Source organism: Thalassophryne amazonica, chromosome 19 (assembly GCF_902500255.1).
Source record: "Thalassophryne amazonica chromosome 19, fThaAma1.1, whole genome shotgun sequence".
Taxonomy (NCBI): Eukaryota; Metazoa; Chordata; class Actinopteri; order Batrachoidiformes; family Batrachoididae; genus Thalassophryne; species Thalassophryne amazonica.
In genome coordinates this window covers 35,707,655-35,724,885 of record NC_047121.1, presented here as the reverse complement: position 1 = coordinate 35,724,885, position 17,231 = coordinate 35,707,655, and the positions used below count along the sequence as shown (strand labels likewise).

The window sequence follows — 17,231 nt, the reverse complement described above, 5'->3', positions numbered from 1 at the left end:
ATGCTGAAGCTCTGACAGAGTGACCCTTGGGTTCTTGGTCACCTCTCTGATGAAGGCCTTTCTCCCCCAATCACTCAGTTTTGATGAGCAGCCAGTTCTAGGAAAAGTCCTGGTGGATCCAACCTTCTTCCATTTATGTATGATGGAGGCCACTGTGCTCATTGGGACCTTCAATGCAGCAGAAAGCTTTCTGTACCCTTCCACAGATTTGTGCCTTGACACAATCCTGTCTCAGAGGTCTAAAGACAATTTCTTTCACATCATGCTTGGTTTGTGCTCTAACATACACTGTCAACTGTGGGACCTTATATGTAAACAGGTGTGTGCCTTTCCAAATCATGTCCAATCAAACTAATTTCCCCCAGGTGGACTCCAATTAAGCTTTAGAAACATCTCAAGGATGATCAGCAGAAACTTTGAGCGTCATGGCAAAGGCTGTGAATACTTATGTACACGTGATTTCCTTTTCTTAGTTTGTTTAATAAATAAAAAATAAATGTAAAATTAAATAAAAAATTAAATTAAAAATTAAATTAAAAATAAAATTAAAAAAATGTTTTTCACATTGTCATTATGGGGTATTGTTGTAGAGTTTTTGAGGAAAAAAATGAATTTCATCCAATTTGGAATATGGCTGTAACATAACAAAATGTGGAAAAAGTGAAGCGTTGCTGTATATATATATATATATATAGAGAGAGAGAGAGAGAGAGAGAGAGAGAGAGAGAGAGAGAGAGAGAGAGAGAGAGAGAGAGAGAGAGAGAGAGAAATCAACTCTGTTATTTTAAATTCTTGTCCTCTTCATTTTCTTTCCTTTTCTTAGAATTTTTTCAGAAACCTCTCTCACTGGATCCAGCAGCACATGGATATGAATGATGCTGGGAACTTCCTCATTGAGACCTGTGACGAAACAGTCTCACGAGATCTGAAACAACAGCTTCTTCTTCTGAATGGGAGATGGAGGGAGCTGTTTGTCAAAGTCAAACATGTAACTTAATTTGCCTTTTGTAAATGTCCAATAAAAAATAGACTCAGTTGTAATGGTACCTTGTATCACACCATTCTATAAAAAATGAACAGAAGACATCAACGTTGTTATTGTCCTCTGTTTCATCTGCAGTATGCAAGAGCAGATGAAGTGGATAAATTGAGGCAAGATTACCAAGATGGGATTAATACCTTGAAAGTCTTCATGGAAGCAACCAATGAGAAGATGACTGCTCCTGTTCAAGTATCTTTTCTGAACGTCAGAGCATTTGTTCAAGATGTTGAGGTAAACACACTTTGTTCTCCTAAAAGATTCATAAAAATGTATGAATGTATGTATGTATGTATGTATGTATGATATGTATGATGTATGAAACCTGTATGAGGATATGGAGAACCTTATGTTCTTTGTGTCACGTTCCTGTATTTTTATATGTTTTCTACACTTGTATCCACTGTTTGTCCACTGTAAGATCTTACTGTTTTTGTCCTATATGATGAAAACAATTATCATCCTACTTCAGGAAATCAAGCACAAAGTGCCAGCTATGGAAGCTGCGTGTAAGGCGGCAAGCCGTACAGCTCAGCTGTTGACCAAAGACACTCTGCCAGAAGAGGTTTCACAGATGATGGCTGTGATGGCTTCAATCAAAGAGCAGCTGAGTAAGGTATGGCCATGTCAGTGTTCATTATGCCATTCTGACCATCACACTGCCTCTCTTGCTTCCATTTACTGGTATGTAGATGTGTACAGTGTATTCAGACTGATGTTAATGTCTGAACGGACTCCTCAGAGCTGATAGTAACTGATATTTTCTAGTAGGAATTATCACATCTATAACATCTATACACTGGAAATTTGCAAAAAAAAAAAAAAAAAAAAAATTATTATTATTATAACCACAATAAATTGAACCTGTCCTATTTATTTGATAATTGATAAGTCAGACACACGTTAAATGAACACTTCCAAAAGTGAGCATATTACACCTGTACTTTACTCACTCCACTGGCTTCCAGTTCATTTTAGCATTGATTTTAAAATTTTAATGCTTGTTTTTAAAGCTGTTGGCCTTGCACCATCTTACTTGTCTGAAATTTTAATTCTCCGCACATACAGTAGGACATTACGGTCATCTTTTCAACTTAGATGTTCTGAGACCAGAATATAAACTAGGGCAACTGAGCTTTTGCGGTAGCTGAACCCAGACTGTGCAACAAGTTACCTCCTGATTTACACAGTATTTCTTAAATCAAGAAATACTTCCGAAATCTTCCGAATGGTTTCCAACTGGCTGTCGCCCAGTTTCTGACAAAATATGATGCAGCGCTGCTCCAGTCGTTCCGCCATTGTCCTTGCAATGAAAATCCGCAGAGAGCACTACATACGTCCTCACACAAAGGCTGCTTAACAGCAAATGATGCAATCAACAGGCGTGAAAAAGTTCAAATCCATCAGGTTTTTGCAAAAAATAAAAAGGTCCGATACTTTTCTAACAGACCTCGTGTGTATATATATATATATATATATATATATATATATATATATATATATATATATATATATATATATATATATGCAAGGCAGGGTACACCCAGGACAGGACGCCAGTCTGTCACAGGGCCACATATGTGTGTGTGTGTGTGTGATATACACACACAAGAGCTGTTATGTATATAATATATTAAAGTCAATGTGCTGTCTCTCACATTCAGGTAAGGGAGAGGTCTTTGCCCCTCCTCAGAGAGTCTCAGTCTCTTCTGCCTCTTCTGGAAGAAATGGAGAAGAACATTACTGGCTTCTACCAGGCTCTAGAGAAGGCCAGTAATATCACCAACACCACAGACTCTGAGGGGCCTGTAGACTATAAACAGAAGTGCCAGGTAACTAATACCAGACCTTTAGTATAGTATAATGGTGTAATATAGTATAGTAGAGGTTTTGTAGTTTTGGCAGAAAGTGAATATGGAGTATGAATACAGTTTTAATTAGATTACATATTTACAGTATTTGATTTAAAAAAATAAGGTCTGTTTTTCACCTTTTTTATGTCCTAGTACTATTTGCACTGTGTGGTGGATGTTGTATCATTGTGCTTGCTTCTGTGTGAACACAGTAACTGGAAACAAAAAACAAAACAAAACAATAAACCTTTATAGTAGACACTTTTTACTTATACCATAGGTACACTGGAAAGAAAATGAAATGAGATGAAGTAAATGAGATTATTTTTTTTCGGGTCTGGTGCATACACTTGCATATTAATGAAAATTAAATTTTGCTTGTGAACATTAGAACTTATCAAAATACATGGTAGACACTTCATACTTATACCACAGGTACTTCATTGGGCAATGATTGTCAACCATTTTTGTGGAGCCCCTCATGTATAGAAAGGTTAAACCCCTCCCCCACCCCAGCCTGCTGACACACACGTCAAAAAATGATCAATTCTTTTAATTAATTTTAATTAACTTTAATTAGATTTTTAACCCCTGTTGGTCCATCCAAGCAGTGTTGCTTTAAATTAACTTTAATTGGCTGCTAAATGTTTTACTGTGACATATACACAAAGTCAGAGTAGAGAAAGTCTTGCATTCTTCCTTTGATCTTTGGCACCCCCTGAGGGGGGCATAGACCCCAGGTTGTTAACCACTGCCCAAGGTAGTAGAAAAATGGATTAAATGTTTTGATTGTTTGATGCATTCATTTGCATATTAATAAGGATGAAGTAATTTGTTTTGTAAACATGGCAATTCATGAATAATACATAACAGACACTTGATGCAGGGGTGGTGGCCAAGTTGTTAGTGCACTTGATTTCAGTGTCATAGGAAAGACTAATGATTTAACAGATTATAGCCAAATTTATTGGCTGTGTTCATAATAAAGTATATTTTATTTATCATCACATATTTCATAGATACTATGCCTAAAGAATCCTACTAAAATAGTTAGCTATTGTTATTTGGGAGATTTTATTCATTAATTTAATTTAATAAATTTACTGAAATACATATTTTAACTCTTATCATTTTAGGGAATTTTTGCTAGATTGGACTAGATTTGTCCATGGGGATTATACTAGAATTTCATTTTGTGATGTGACATGGAATAAAGCTTTGGTTCCACCGAATAGTAAAGCCATGAATAATGAGCCACTCATGGATTTGTCCGAAATTTCAGTGATTATTCGAATAATGAGCCACGTATATGAACATTGCGCAAACAATTAAAAAACACTGTATGTGAGTGCGAGTGATTGCATCAGCGCACACAGCCCAGCTCATCTGATCGATTATAACGAGATGTTAAATCTATCATAAACATACTTTTACAGCTGCTCATAAGAAGGAATGAACATGCAACTGTTTTACCAAGCCATTACAATATAATCATTACAAATAATTATCTTTTATGCTGTTCCAAATACCTTCTCCACCTCATGCAGTGCATGAGAGAGAGAAAGAAAAGTGGCAGCTGAAACCGTAATGTCCTCTGTGATTCCGGAAGCGATTAGAGGTGTTTTCAACATCCAAACTCTGACAGAAAATGATTTATCCGCGATGAAATAATTATTTTATATATACGAGGTCTGTTAGAAAAGTAACCGACCTTTTTATTTTTTTCAAAAACTATATGGATTTGAATCATGTGCGCTTGCATCAGCCAAGCTTGAACCTTCGTGCGCATGCGTGAGTTTTTTCACGCCTGTCGGTTGCGTCATTCGCCTGTGGGCAGACTTTGAGTGAGCACTGGTCCACCCCCCTCGTCGGATTTTCATTGTCAGGGAAATGGCTGAGCGATTGGAGCAGCGCTGAATCAAATTTTTCCAGAAACTGTGAGAGACAGCCAGGTGGAAACCATTTGGAAGATTCAGACAGCTTTCGGTGAGGATACTCTGGGCGTCAAACAGATTAAGGAGCATTAAAACCGGATTAAAGACGGCCCACAACGGCGGAGGGTGCACCGCGCTCCGAGCGGCCATCGACAGGCTGAAACGACCCAGCTGAAATGCCCAGCTGTTACACAATTTCTCGGATACTCACTCAACTGAAAAGCCACTGAAAGTCATCTGAATCTTCCGAATGGTTTCCAACACGGACGTGCTTTTTGTTGTGCGCCATTGCGGCTCCGTCCCGACGCGCGAATTCCTCCGCACGTCTTTCATTACAAAATTTCCTGTAACAGTGGAATGTGCCGCAAAAGTGCTGATGTCCACCTCTTGTGCAATTTCTCTGGTAGTCAGACGATGTCCCGGATCAACACAGCGTTCACTTTGGAAATGATCTGGTCGTTTCAGCCTGTCGATGGCCGCTCAGAGAGCGACGCGCCCTCCGCCACTGTGGGCCGTCTTTAAAACCGGTTGTAATGCTCCTTAATCTGTGTGATGCCCAAAGTATCCTCACTGAAAGCCGTCTGAATCTTCCGAAAGGTTTCCACCTGGCTGTCTCTCACAGTTTCTGGAAAAATTTGATTCAGCGCTGCTCCAGTCGCTCAGCCATTTCCCTGACAATGAAAATCCGATGAGGGGGGTGGACCAGTGCTCACTCAAAGCCTGCCCACAGGCGAATGACACAACCGACAGGCGTGAAAAAACTAACGCATGCGCACGAAGGTTCAAGCTTGGCTGATGCAAGTGCACATGATTCAAATCCATATAGTTTTTTAAAAAAATAAAAAGGTCAAAAATAGCCAGTCCAAAATAGCCTGTCCTGTCCTTGTAGCCACCAAGTACTCGGATAATGGGCTTGTAACAGCCCCGTTCTCACCACAAACTGTTGTGTGGGCCGCTGAAGAGGAGGTACTGCTGGCCCACCACCACCAGAGGGCGCCCTGCTTGGAGTGCGGGCTCCAAGCACGAGAGGGCGCCGGACCCTGAAGAAGTGACAGCTGTCATTCATCCCCTGCACCAGCTGTCACTCGTTCATCATCATCATCACCATCTTAAAAGCCGGATCGGGACTCCACCTCCTCGCCGAGAAATCGACTACCGTGAGGTACTTTCTCTGCTGATTAACACGTTGTGTAGGACTCTGAACTTCTGTTGCAGCCGGTATCCTGTGGTGTTCACCCTTATCTGGGAAGTGGCGTGGAGCGTGACGACGACAACCGCGCTACAGATAAGTGGTCACACTAGGAGCTGCACGAGTGTGTGATTCGGAGGTGGAGGTTCTCCTCCTAACTGTGCACAGACTGTAGACCACTGAGTGTAAGGATTTACACTCATTCATCTTTTTTCTGCTTTCTGCCAGCAGTACCAGGGTCGACAGCCGAAGACAGAGGTCACCTGGGGATTCGGGACTTGGCGGCTCCGGTGTTCTTCAGACCGTTGGTGGTGGAGGCCGTGTGGGACGCGGTCTCTCTCTCGTCGGGGTCTTCTATCTTCGAGCCTGCCCACACGTCACCTGGTGTTCATTGACTTTGCAATTTCTGTACATTTAGTTGTGTATTGTCACAACAGTAAATTGTTACCTTTTGGCTTACTCATTGTCCGTTCATTTGCGCCCCCTGTTGTGGGTCCGTGCTACGACACCTTCCCAACACAAACATACCTCTAACATCCTTGTTTGTCCTCGTAGTACCCTGCACACAAACTGCCCCACGCTGTTTTTGCTAAATTTTGAGCTTCTTGATATTAGCGCCAGAGATGTGCCTCGTTAGCCAAATATTCTACCTCTAAGAGCCACTATTCTCCCACGATTGTTGAATAACTCTACTCGTACCAAAAAAACATGCTACGTGGCTCATCCTTCATTATTCGGTGGGACCAGGGCTTAACACTTTCAGAAAAAGTTCAAGATAGATGGAGGTTTTAATTTTGTGTGTGTGTGTGTGTGTGTGTGTGTGTGTGTGTGTGTGTGTGTGTGTGTGTGTGTGTGTGTGTGTGTGTGTGTGTGTGTGTGTGTGTGTGTGTGTGTGTGTGTGTGTGGCTCCTTGCAACATATGAGTGAAGTGAATAAAATGCAACTACCCTGCTTGTCATTTGTGTACTGCAGGAGCTTGCCACCTTCACACATAGCTGTAAGAAGTGTCTGACGGTGATAGAGAGAAACCATCAGAGTATTCAAAAGATAATGAATAATAGTAAGACTCTTCAGCACATGGACATGGGTCTACTACAGAAAAGAGTAGCAGATCTTCAGGCCTCTTCACAGGTAAATTATCGAGCTTACTTCAGATATGTGCTGCTTTTATTTTTTAAAAGAACAACACGATCACTGGTCATAGTGTATTTATATTTAGACAACACTTGTCTGAGAATGGATAGTGTAATTGAATTTATCTTGGTTGGAGAAACACTGAACTCATTGTGCTGCATGTTTTAAGACCATGATTAAGGAATCAACAGAGTGGCGTAAACATATGGAGGCAAACAGCAGTCTTATGAAGAGGTTTGACGAGTCTCGAGTGGGGCTGGAGAAGGTTCTTAAGATGGCCCAAAACTGTCTTACAGAGAAAGGCAACCCAGAGGAACTACTCAAGAAACACACTGTAAGAACTGTGGTTTCTTTTTCCTTCTTCTTTCGGCTGGTCTTGTTAGGGGTCACCACAACAATTAATAATAGGGACTGAGCAGGCTAGGCAGTAGGCCATACTGTGCTTCTGGGTCTAGTTTTGACATGCCCTCAAATAGACCCTTGGAGTTGAATGGGATGATACATAGTAATAAGTTTGTGATACATAGTAATATGCTTGTTAGATGATATGAGGCGAGATATGACTTGGTGGTCATGGATTGGTGATTTTGGGGGGAAAATCTATTTTGAGAACTTTGATTTCACGCTTTGAGCAGACCATTCTGTGGAAGACAGTTTAGAATCCAGTTGTATCAGTAACCATCCATGATTCAGTTTCTCCCAGATGGGTTACCAAGGGTTTAAATGATTACGAGAAAATATTATTTTTGGATTATTTTCATAATTTCTGTGTTTTTGAGAACTTTGATTCCAGACTTTGATTACAAGTACTATGACACTATATGTGATTCTTTGAACTATGAGTGAGTGAGTGAGTGAGTGAGTGAGTGAGTGAGTGAGTGAGTGAGTGAGTGAGTGAGTGAGTGAGTGAGTGAGTGAGTGAGTGAGTGAGTGTGCTGGTTGCATGTGAGTCACACGGGTTTTTACCTGCTATATTATTTCTTTCTTTCTTTCTTTCTTTCTTTCTTTCTTTATTTATTTATTTACTCATTTATTTTTTATTGCAGGAGTTTTTTGGGCAACTGGACCAGCGGGTGTTAAATACATTCCTGAAAGCGTGTGATGAGCTGACAGATATTTTGCCTGAGCAGGAGCAACAATCCTTACAAGAAACAGTGAGGAAGCTTCACAAACACTGGAAGGTTTGTACCACAAATCTATACATTTAAAGCTATCTTTGCAAAGTAGTGTAGCATGGAAGACTTCATTTTAAAGTAATTTTTAAAGGTCTAGGCTCCTACAAGTGCATTATATCCAAAGCATTTCAGATAGTTATTGTATTTATAACTACTACAACCCCTGGCAAAAATTATGGAATCACCGGCCTCGGAGGATGTTCATTCAGTTGTTTAATTTTGTAGAAAAAAGCAGATCACAGACATGACACAAAACTTGCCATTTGAAATGACACAAAAAAAGTCATTTCAAATGGCAACTTTCTGGCTTTAAGAAACACTATAAGAAATCAAGAAAAAAATTGTGGCAGTCAGTAACGGTTACTTTTTTAGACCAAGCAGAGGGAAAAAAATATGGAATCACTCAGTTCTGAGGAATAAATTATGGAATCACCCTGTAAATTTTCATCCCCAAAACTAACACCTGCATCAAATCAGATCTGCTCGTTAGTCTGCATCTAAAAAGGAGTGATCACACCTTGGAGAGCTGTTGCACCAAGTGGACTGACATGAATCATGGCTCCAACACGAGAGATGTCAATTGAAACAAAGGAGAGGATTATCAAACTCTTAAAAGAGGGTAAATCATCACGCAATGTTGCAAAAGATGTTGGTTGTTCACAGTCAGCTGTGTCTAAACTCTGGACCAAATACAAGCAACATGGGAAGGTTGTTAAAGGCAAACATACTGGTAGACCAAGGAAAGCATCAAAGCGTCAAGACAGAAAACTTAAAGCAATATGTCTCAAAAATCGAAAATGCACAACAAAACAAATGAGGAACGAATGGAAGGAAACTGGAGTCAACGTCTGTGACAGAACTGTAAGAAACTGCCTAAAGGAAATGGGATTTACATACAGAAAAGCTAAATGAAAGCCATCATTAACACCTAAACAGAAAAAAACAAGGTTGCAATGGGCTAAGGAAAAGCAATCGTGGACTGTGGATGACTGGATGAAAGTCATATTCAGTGATGAATCTCGAATCTGCATTGGGCAAGGTGATGATGCTGAAACTTTTGTTTGGTGCCGTTTCAATGAGATTTATAAAGATGACTGCCGGAAGAGAACATGTAAATTTCCACAGTCATTGATGATATGGGGCTGCATGTCAGGTAAAGGCACTGGGGAGATGGCTGTCATTACATCTTCAATAAATGCACAAGTTTACGTTGATATTTTGGACACTTTTCTTATCCCATCAATTGAAAGGATGTTTGGGGATGATGAAATCATTTTTCAAGATGATAATGCATCTTGCCATAGAGCAAAAACTGTGAAAACATTCCTTGCAAAAAGACACATAGGGTCAATGTCATGGCCTCCAAATAGTCCGGATCTTAATCCAATTGAAAATCTTTGGTGGAAGTTGAAGAAAATGGTCCATGACAAGGCTCCAACCTGCAAAGCTGATCTGGCAACAGCAATCAGAGAAAGTTGGAGCCAGATTGATGAAGAGTACTGTTTGTCAATCATTAAGTCCATGCCTCAGAGACTGCAAGCTGTTATAAAAGCCAGAGGTGGTGCAACAAAATACTAGTGATGTGTTGGAGCGTTCTTTTGTTTTTCATGATTCCATAATTTTTTCCTCAGAATTGAGTGATTCCATATTTTTTTCCCTCTGCTTGGTCTAAAAAAGTAACCGTTACTGACTGCCACAATTTTTTTTTCCTGATTTCTTATAGTGTTTCTTAAAGCCAGAAAGTTGCCATTTGAAATGACTTTAGTTTTGTGTCATGTCTGTGATCTGCTTTTTTTCTACAAAATTGAACAACTGAATGAACATCCTCCAAGGCCAGTGATTCCATAATTTTTGCCAGGGGTTGTAGTGAAAAAAATAAAATAAAATAATAATTGTAATTTTTAGAAATCCACTCATAAATATGACTGAAAAACAGTACGTCTGCATGTCAGTATTGTCTTCTTAGAACAGTGACTGTGAAGCATCTAAAACAACAGAACTCTGAGGGGACCATTTTTATTCAAACACACAAATGACAGCAAACACTGTGTATATTTACACATTACTTGCATACAATTATTTATTTACAAAGTTTTACTTTTCAGTGTCAACCCACTCTCCCCCCCCCTCCAAAAAAAATGGTTCAAATAAATTGCTCTGAATTGAACATGCAGTTAATTGTATTTATTTTTCTCTAGGATATTCAGACTGATGCACCATTTCACTTGCTGCACCTGAAAGTAGAGGTAGAAAGGAGCAAGTTGATGGTGTCTCTGCAGGAGTGCCAGGCAGAGGTGACCAGGGAGAACCGCCATCTATCCAGCATCGGGAGTGAGAGGCTCATTAAGGAGCACCGTGTAAGCACAGAGGGGTTGACTGACAGAGGTTTTTGTATTGATTGACTTAGTCTAATAAAAGGTCTTTGTAAATTTAATGATTTAAAGCAGTGTGGCAAGATTTGGATTTAGTTGATCCAAAACAGCTGGACTTTTTCAGTTCCAACTTGTTACTCTTGTCCTCATTCAGTTGTATTTACAGTCCATAAAGTTTCTAAAGGGAAGGAATATGTGCACGCAGCACCTATTGATTAACATAAATACTACTTGTGATTGTTGTTACACAAATAAGAGATTGTGTTGACGTTCTTTAGGCCTTCTTCAGAGAAAAGGGACCTCAATCCATCTGTGAAAAGAGGCTCCAGTTGATGGAAGAACTTTGTCAAAAACTGCCAGAGGGTGACTCTGCCCACCAGACTGTGGATACAGCAAGGAAAGCTCTGTGTGAGGTTCACGAGGAGATCGAGAGCACCCACCAGAAATTAATGCAGCATCCTGATAAATGGAAGGAGTACAACTCGAGGTGCAGTGACTCTTTTTGTTGCATGGTTACATGGTTTTTCTCTCTTTTTGATGAAATGGTTTTATAATAGCACACACTGAAACATCAGGTTTGTAGCGCAGTACAGCTGTAACAATCATACATTCATTAAATATTCACAGCAATCCTATTGATGTTCTCTCAGTGATGTCTGGAGGGTTTAGTTTAGATGACAAATATGTAATATGTAACAATAAAGCAGAAAGCAGCCCAGTTGATATCAGTCATAGTTCTTGTCTCCAGAAGGTGGACCTACAATTTTGAGGATTGTTCACATTATCTACCACAGAATCCTTCCCCAAAAACAGACATATCAAATCAAATCAAATCAATTTTATTTATATAGCGCCAAATCACAACAAACAGTTGCCCCAAGGCGCTTTATATTGTAAGGCAAAGCCATACAATAATTACGGAAAAACCCCAATGGTCAAAACGACTCCCTGTGAGCAAGCACTTGGCGACAGTGGGAAGGAAAAACTCCCTTTTAACAGGAAGAAATCTCCAGCAGAACCAGGCTCAGGGAGGGGCAGTCTTCTGCTGGGACTGGTTGGGGCTGAGGGAGAGAACCAGGAAAAAGACATGCTGTGGAGGGGAGCAGAGATCAGTCACTAATGATTAAATGCAGAGTGGTGCATACAGAGCAAAAAGAGAAAGAAACACTCAGTGCATCATGGGAACCCCCAGCAGTCTAAGTCTATAGCAGCATAACTAAGGGATGGTTCAGGGTCACCTGATCCAGTCCTAACTATAAGCTTTAGCAAAAAGGAAAGTTTTAAGCCTAATCTTAAAAGTAGAGAGGGTGTCTGTCTCCCTGATCCGAATTGGGAGCTGGTTCCAGAGGAGAGGAGCCTGAAAGCTGAAGGCTCTGCCTCCCATTCTACTCTTAAAAACCCTAGGAACTACAAGTAATCCTGCAGTCTGAGAGCGAAGCGCTCTATTGGGGTGATATGGTACTATGAGGTCCCTAAGATAAGATGGGACCTGATTATTCAAAACCTTATAAGTAAGAAGAAGAATTTTAAATTCTATTCTAGAATTAACAGGAAGAGGAGGCCAATATGGGTGAGATATGCGCTCTCCTTCTAGTCCCTGTCAGTACTCTAGCTGCAGCATTTTGAATTAACTGAAGGCTTTTCAGGGAACATATCTATGGAGTCTCTGAGTAAAAAGACAGAGAAGCATGATTTAAAGGATAAAAGCTCATTTTTGTCAACCCTGGTCATCTTGAAACATGTTAGCGATCAATCTTTGCAATTGCTTTGTTTGAAAAATGAATGAGAGTGTGGAAAGAAGCCATCTGCGACATAAAAAATCCACAGTGTGGTCAAAATAGAAATAATGCAAACAATATGCATTGAAAGCATGTGTATGTTAGTAGTATAAGATATCTGAAGAAATATGGCCAGCTTAGTGTATTTTTGTAAGAAGCCAGTATATATGTTCTAAGTGTTTACATCCCAGTAAATATGTTACTGGGAATGTAACATATTGGCAAAGTGGCAGACGCGTCACGGGGCAGTGACGTCATCACCTCCACGACACCAAGGCTACAGATGCTGCACCCAAGTCCTTTCATTGCCATCTCTGGGGATTTTAACCCTTTCAACATCCCTTCCCACTTTCAAGCAGTTTGTTGATTGTAAAACAAGAGACAATAAGATAATAGACCTGCTGTATGCTAATGTCAAGGAAGCATACAGTGTCACAGCCCTCCCCCAGCTCAGCAAAGGGGACCATAACCTGGTCTACCTAGAGCCACTTTTACATCCCTGCAGTTCAGCGACAACCTGTGATTTTCCCCCACTCCCCTCCCTCCACTACTCCCTCATTCTCCTTAACGCCTCCCATCACCATCACTGCTGAGGATGTATCCAGGAAAGGCTGCGGGTCCTGACGGTCTCAGCCCCAAAGTGAAATTTTCCAGTACATCTTCAACTTGGGACTGAGCCAGATGCTTATTCCTGAGTGGTGGAAAACCTCATGTCTGGTCCCTGTGCCCAAGAAGAAGAACCCCAACCCACTTAATGACTACAGACCTGTGGCCCTAACATCACATGTTATTAAGTCACATGGGAGGCTCATCCTGAGGCACCTCTGCACAGTTGTCGAATCATTGTTGGACCCCCTGTAGTTTGCATACCAGCCCAACAGGAGAGTGGAGAATGCCATCATCTTCACGCTGCACAGAGCTTATTTTCACCTGGAGGAGGCAGGCAGCACTGTGAGAGTCATGTTCTTTGAATTCTCTAGTGCGTTCAACACCATCTGACCTGAGTTACTCAGCAATAAGCTACATGACATGAAGGTGGAGGCTCCACAAGTGGCCTGGATTTCCAACTACCTCACAGGCTGCCCACAGTATGTGAGCCTTCGAGACATTACATCCAACACCATCAGGAGCAGCACGGGGGCACCACAGGGGACAGTCCTATCTCCCTTCCTGTTAACACTCTACAGCTCAGACTTCAGATTGTGGTCACAGTCCTGCCATCTGCAGAGGTTTTCGGGCAACTCTGCCATTGTGGGCTGCATTGGCAGGGACCAGGAGGCAGAGTACAGGAGTGTGGTGGACAGGTTTGTGGGGCGGTATGGACTCAACCACCTGCAGTGCAACGTATCTAAGATGAAGGAGCTGGTGGTGGACTTTAGAAGATGGGAGACCTGTCTGAACCGAATTGCCATCAATGGAACTGAGGTGGACATTGTGGACTACTACAAGTACCTGGGTGTCCACATAGACAACAAACTGGACTGGACTGTAAACACAGATGCTGTGTATAAGGTCAGAGCTAACTGTACTTCCTCAGGAGGCGCAGATCTTTCAATGTCTTCAGAAATAGTAAGTAAGTCCCTTCGGCTGCTCCCTTGTTTGCACTCGGGGTTGCCACAGCAAATCCAAGGTGGATCTGCATGTTGATTTGGCACAGGTTTTACGCCGGATGCCCTTCCTGACGCAACTCCACATTACATGAAGAAATGTGGCAGGGGTGGGATTTGAACCCGGAACCTTCTGCACTGTTTGTACTTTGGCAAAATAATTTCCTTCGGGATAAATAAAGTTGATCTTATTCTTATATCAAATTTACCCCAGTCGACAAAGTTAGCTCTGGCCAGGGTGTTTACCACAGATGTAACGTACAATCCCAACAGAAATTCATTCATTTTCTGTTACTTGTCCAGGTCACAGTGGCAGCGGACTAAGGGTGCATCTCACTGGGTTGCGACTGTTGGAGAGTAGTTGGAAACACAAAATTGTGACAAAGCATACGAAGCAACAAATTCTCAGTTAGTATCTCACTGAATTGCTACAAATAACACGTTAGTGCGTGCCCCCGAATATCAGCCAAAAACTGAACGGACTTGCAGCAAAAATGTCCCCATACATAATGTGTAAGTACCACTGCTTAGGTTACCATCTCACTGTTGCAGCTCAGTGAGATGGTACCCTAAGCAGCTCAACCATACTTCCCTATCCTCGGCCAAGCCATGTAACACTTCCTGGGGGAAAGGTGTTCCCTAGCCAAATGGGAGATGTAATCCCTCCAGTGTGTTGTGGGTCTTCCCCAGAACCTCCATACCAGTTGGCATGCCTGAAAGACCTCCCTTGGGAGAAGACAATGGGGCATCCTCAAGAGATGGCAGAACCACCTCAGCTGGCTCCTTTCAGTTGAAGGAGTGGTAGTTTTACTCAGAGTGCTCTTCAGATATTAAAACTGTCCCTGAGTGTAAACCCAGATACCCGATGGAGGAATCTGATTTCAGCTACTGGTATCCATGAGCTTGTTCTTTTTGTCACTACCCAAAGCTCATGACCATAAGTAAGGATAGGAAGGTAAATCAAATGGTAAATTGAGAGCGTCACCTTCTGGCTCAGGCCTTTTTTTCACCACAGTCCAGTACAATGTCTACAAGACCTTACATGAAGCACCAATCCATCCATCAGTGCCATGCTCCATCTTATCCCACTTGTGAAAGAAGACCCAGAGATACATGAATTCCTCCACATGAGGCAGTATTTTTCCCCTAACCTAGAGGGGGCAATCCATCTTTTTCTGACAGAGTTCCCTGGGCTCAGATTTGGGGGTGCTGATCTTCATCCCACCCACTTCAGCCTTTCCTCAACCCAGCCCATTATGCATTGAATATCACTGTCTGATGAAGCCAACAGAACCACATCAGTCACCAAACTGGTCAATGAATTGTACATTGCAGCAGACTGGGTACAATATACTCCTCCATAAATCACCTCAGGGGACCTAATCATAGGCCTATTCCAACTCCACAAAATGCATAAACTGGTTGGGCATACCTCCACGCCCCCTAATATCTATGCAAGGGTAAAGAGGTGGTCCACTGTTCCATGGCCAGGCTTGAACCCACACTGCCCCTTTGAATTCAAGGTTTGATTACAGTATCGATCCAAGTATCCTCTCTAGCATCCTGGCATAGGTTTTCCCGGGTAGGTTGAGAAGTGTGATTCCTCTATATTTCTAATACACTCCCTATTCCTATTTTTTTTAAAAAGTGAACCACCACCCCAGTTTGCCAATTCAGAGGTGGGGTGTCTTTGCGGCTGCTCCCATTTGTTCGGGGTCACGACAGCGGATACAACCAGATCCGTATTGGAATTTGGCACAAATTTTATGCTGGATGCCCTTCCTGATGCAACTACAGTTTTACCTTCTAGAAACACACACAGCCCCTGGTGTTTCAAAGAGGTCTCCCATCCAAGTACTAACCAGGCCTCACACTGCTTAGCTTCTGAGATCTGATGGGATCAGACTTACACAGAGTAGACTGGCTGCCTGACAGTTCAGAGGTACTGCCCCAGTTTTCCATGCAACATTTTGTAGGCCAGGGGTGGGCAACTTGTTCCAGGAAGGGCCAAGAGGGTGCAGGTTTTCTTTGCAGCCACTGACTCCACCAGGTGATTTCACTGATTATTATCACTTTGAGCAGATGGAATCAGTTAATCAGTGAAATCACCTGGTGAAGTCAGTGGCTACAAAGAAAACCTGCACCCCCTTGGCCCTTTCTGGAACAAGTTGTCCACCCCTAGTGTAGGCATATCACCCATGACAGCCCAAAGACATCCAGAAACTTCGGTGTCTCAGGTTGACTCTTGTCCACTTCCAGCGACTTGTAACTGAGGATTTTTTTTATTACCTCAGTAACTTCATCCAGGGAGATCACACCAGATCTGCCCAAGCCTTCTATCCCTGCCTCTTCTAAGGAGGGCATGTTGGTAGCATTGAGGAGATCCTCAAAGTGTTCCTTCCACCACCCAACGATATCCCCTGTCCAGATAAGCAGCTCTTCACCCTTGCTGAAAACAGCTTTGACTTAGAACTGCCTCCCTTTCTTGAATCATCTAAGACACTGCCAGAACTGCTTTGAGGCCAACCAAAAGTCATTCTCCGTGACCTCTCCAAACTCCTCCCACACTTGGGTTTTTGCCTCAGCAGTCACTGAGGCTGCAGTTTTTCTGTGCTGCTGTTACCCATCCGCTGATTCGAGAGACCTCTGTGCCAACCAGATACAAAAAAGCCTTCTTCTTTAACCTAATGGCTTCCTTCACCACAAGTGTCCACCAGTCGGTTGTCCTTGCAACAAACCATTGCAAACTTTGGCCATAACATCTGGCTCAACAATGGAGGCCTTGAGCACTGACCACTACTACCTCCCTCAGGATGCAGGAGAAGTTATTTCGGAGGTGTGAATTGAAGGGTGGCTGGACAGGTTCTTCCACCAAACATTCCCAGAGAACACTCATGCGTAAGTCATTTAGGCTTTCCACCCCCCTACAGAAATTTAATACAGTAATATCACCAGCAATATAGCTTGTGGATTATGTCTAACTATCATTAGGATGGGTTGAATGCATAGGACAAGATTCATTGTATGTTTGTACAATGACAATAAGGCCATTCTTTTTCTTCTTATGTAAAAACATATTGAAAACTACACTGTGCAGTTTTAAGGAATTTGCTCTGTTGATGCCCATGTGTTTCCTTTTCAGCGGTTTGT

At 41.9% G+C, this 17,231-nt stretch overlaps 1 protein-coding gene and 1 pseudogene across 1 annotated transcript in view; one reads left to right on the top strand and one right to left on the bottom strand.

The window, feature by feature from the left end:
• syne1b (spectrin repeat containing, nuclear envelope 1b) overlaps positions 1–17,231 on the top strand; it is a 223,901-nt gene that overhangs the window by 68,740 nt on the left and 137,930 nt on the right. The window contains 9 exon segments of the mRNA XM_034160064.1: positions 824–988; positions 1,121–1,273; positions 1,512–1,655; positions 2,704–2,871; positions 6,988–7,146; positions 7,319–7,483; positions 8,196–8,330; positions 10,523–10,681; positions 10,975–11,183. Of these exon segments, the coding sequence (XP_034015955.1) occupies positions 824–988; positions 1,121–1,273; positions 1,512–1,655; positions 2,704–2,871; positions 6,988–7,146; positions 7,319–7,483; positions 8,196–8,330; positions 10,523–10,681; positions 10,975–11,183 (1,457 nt within the window).
• On the bottom strand, positions 15,895–16,013 carry LOC117501232 (annotated as a pseudogene).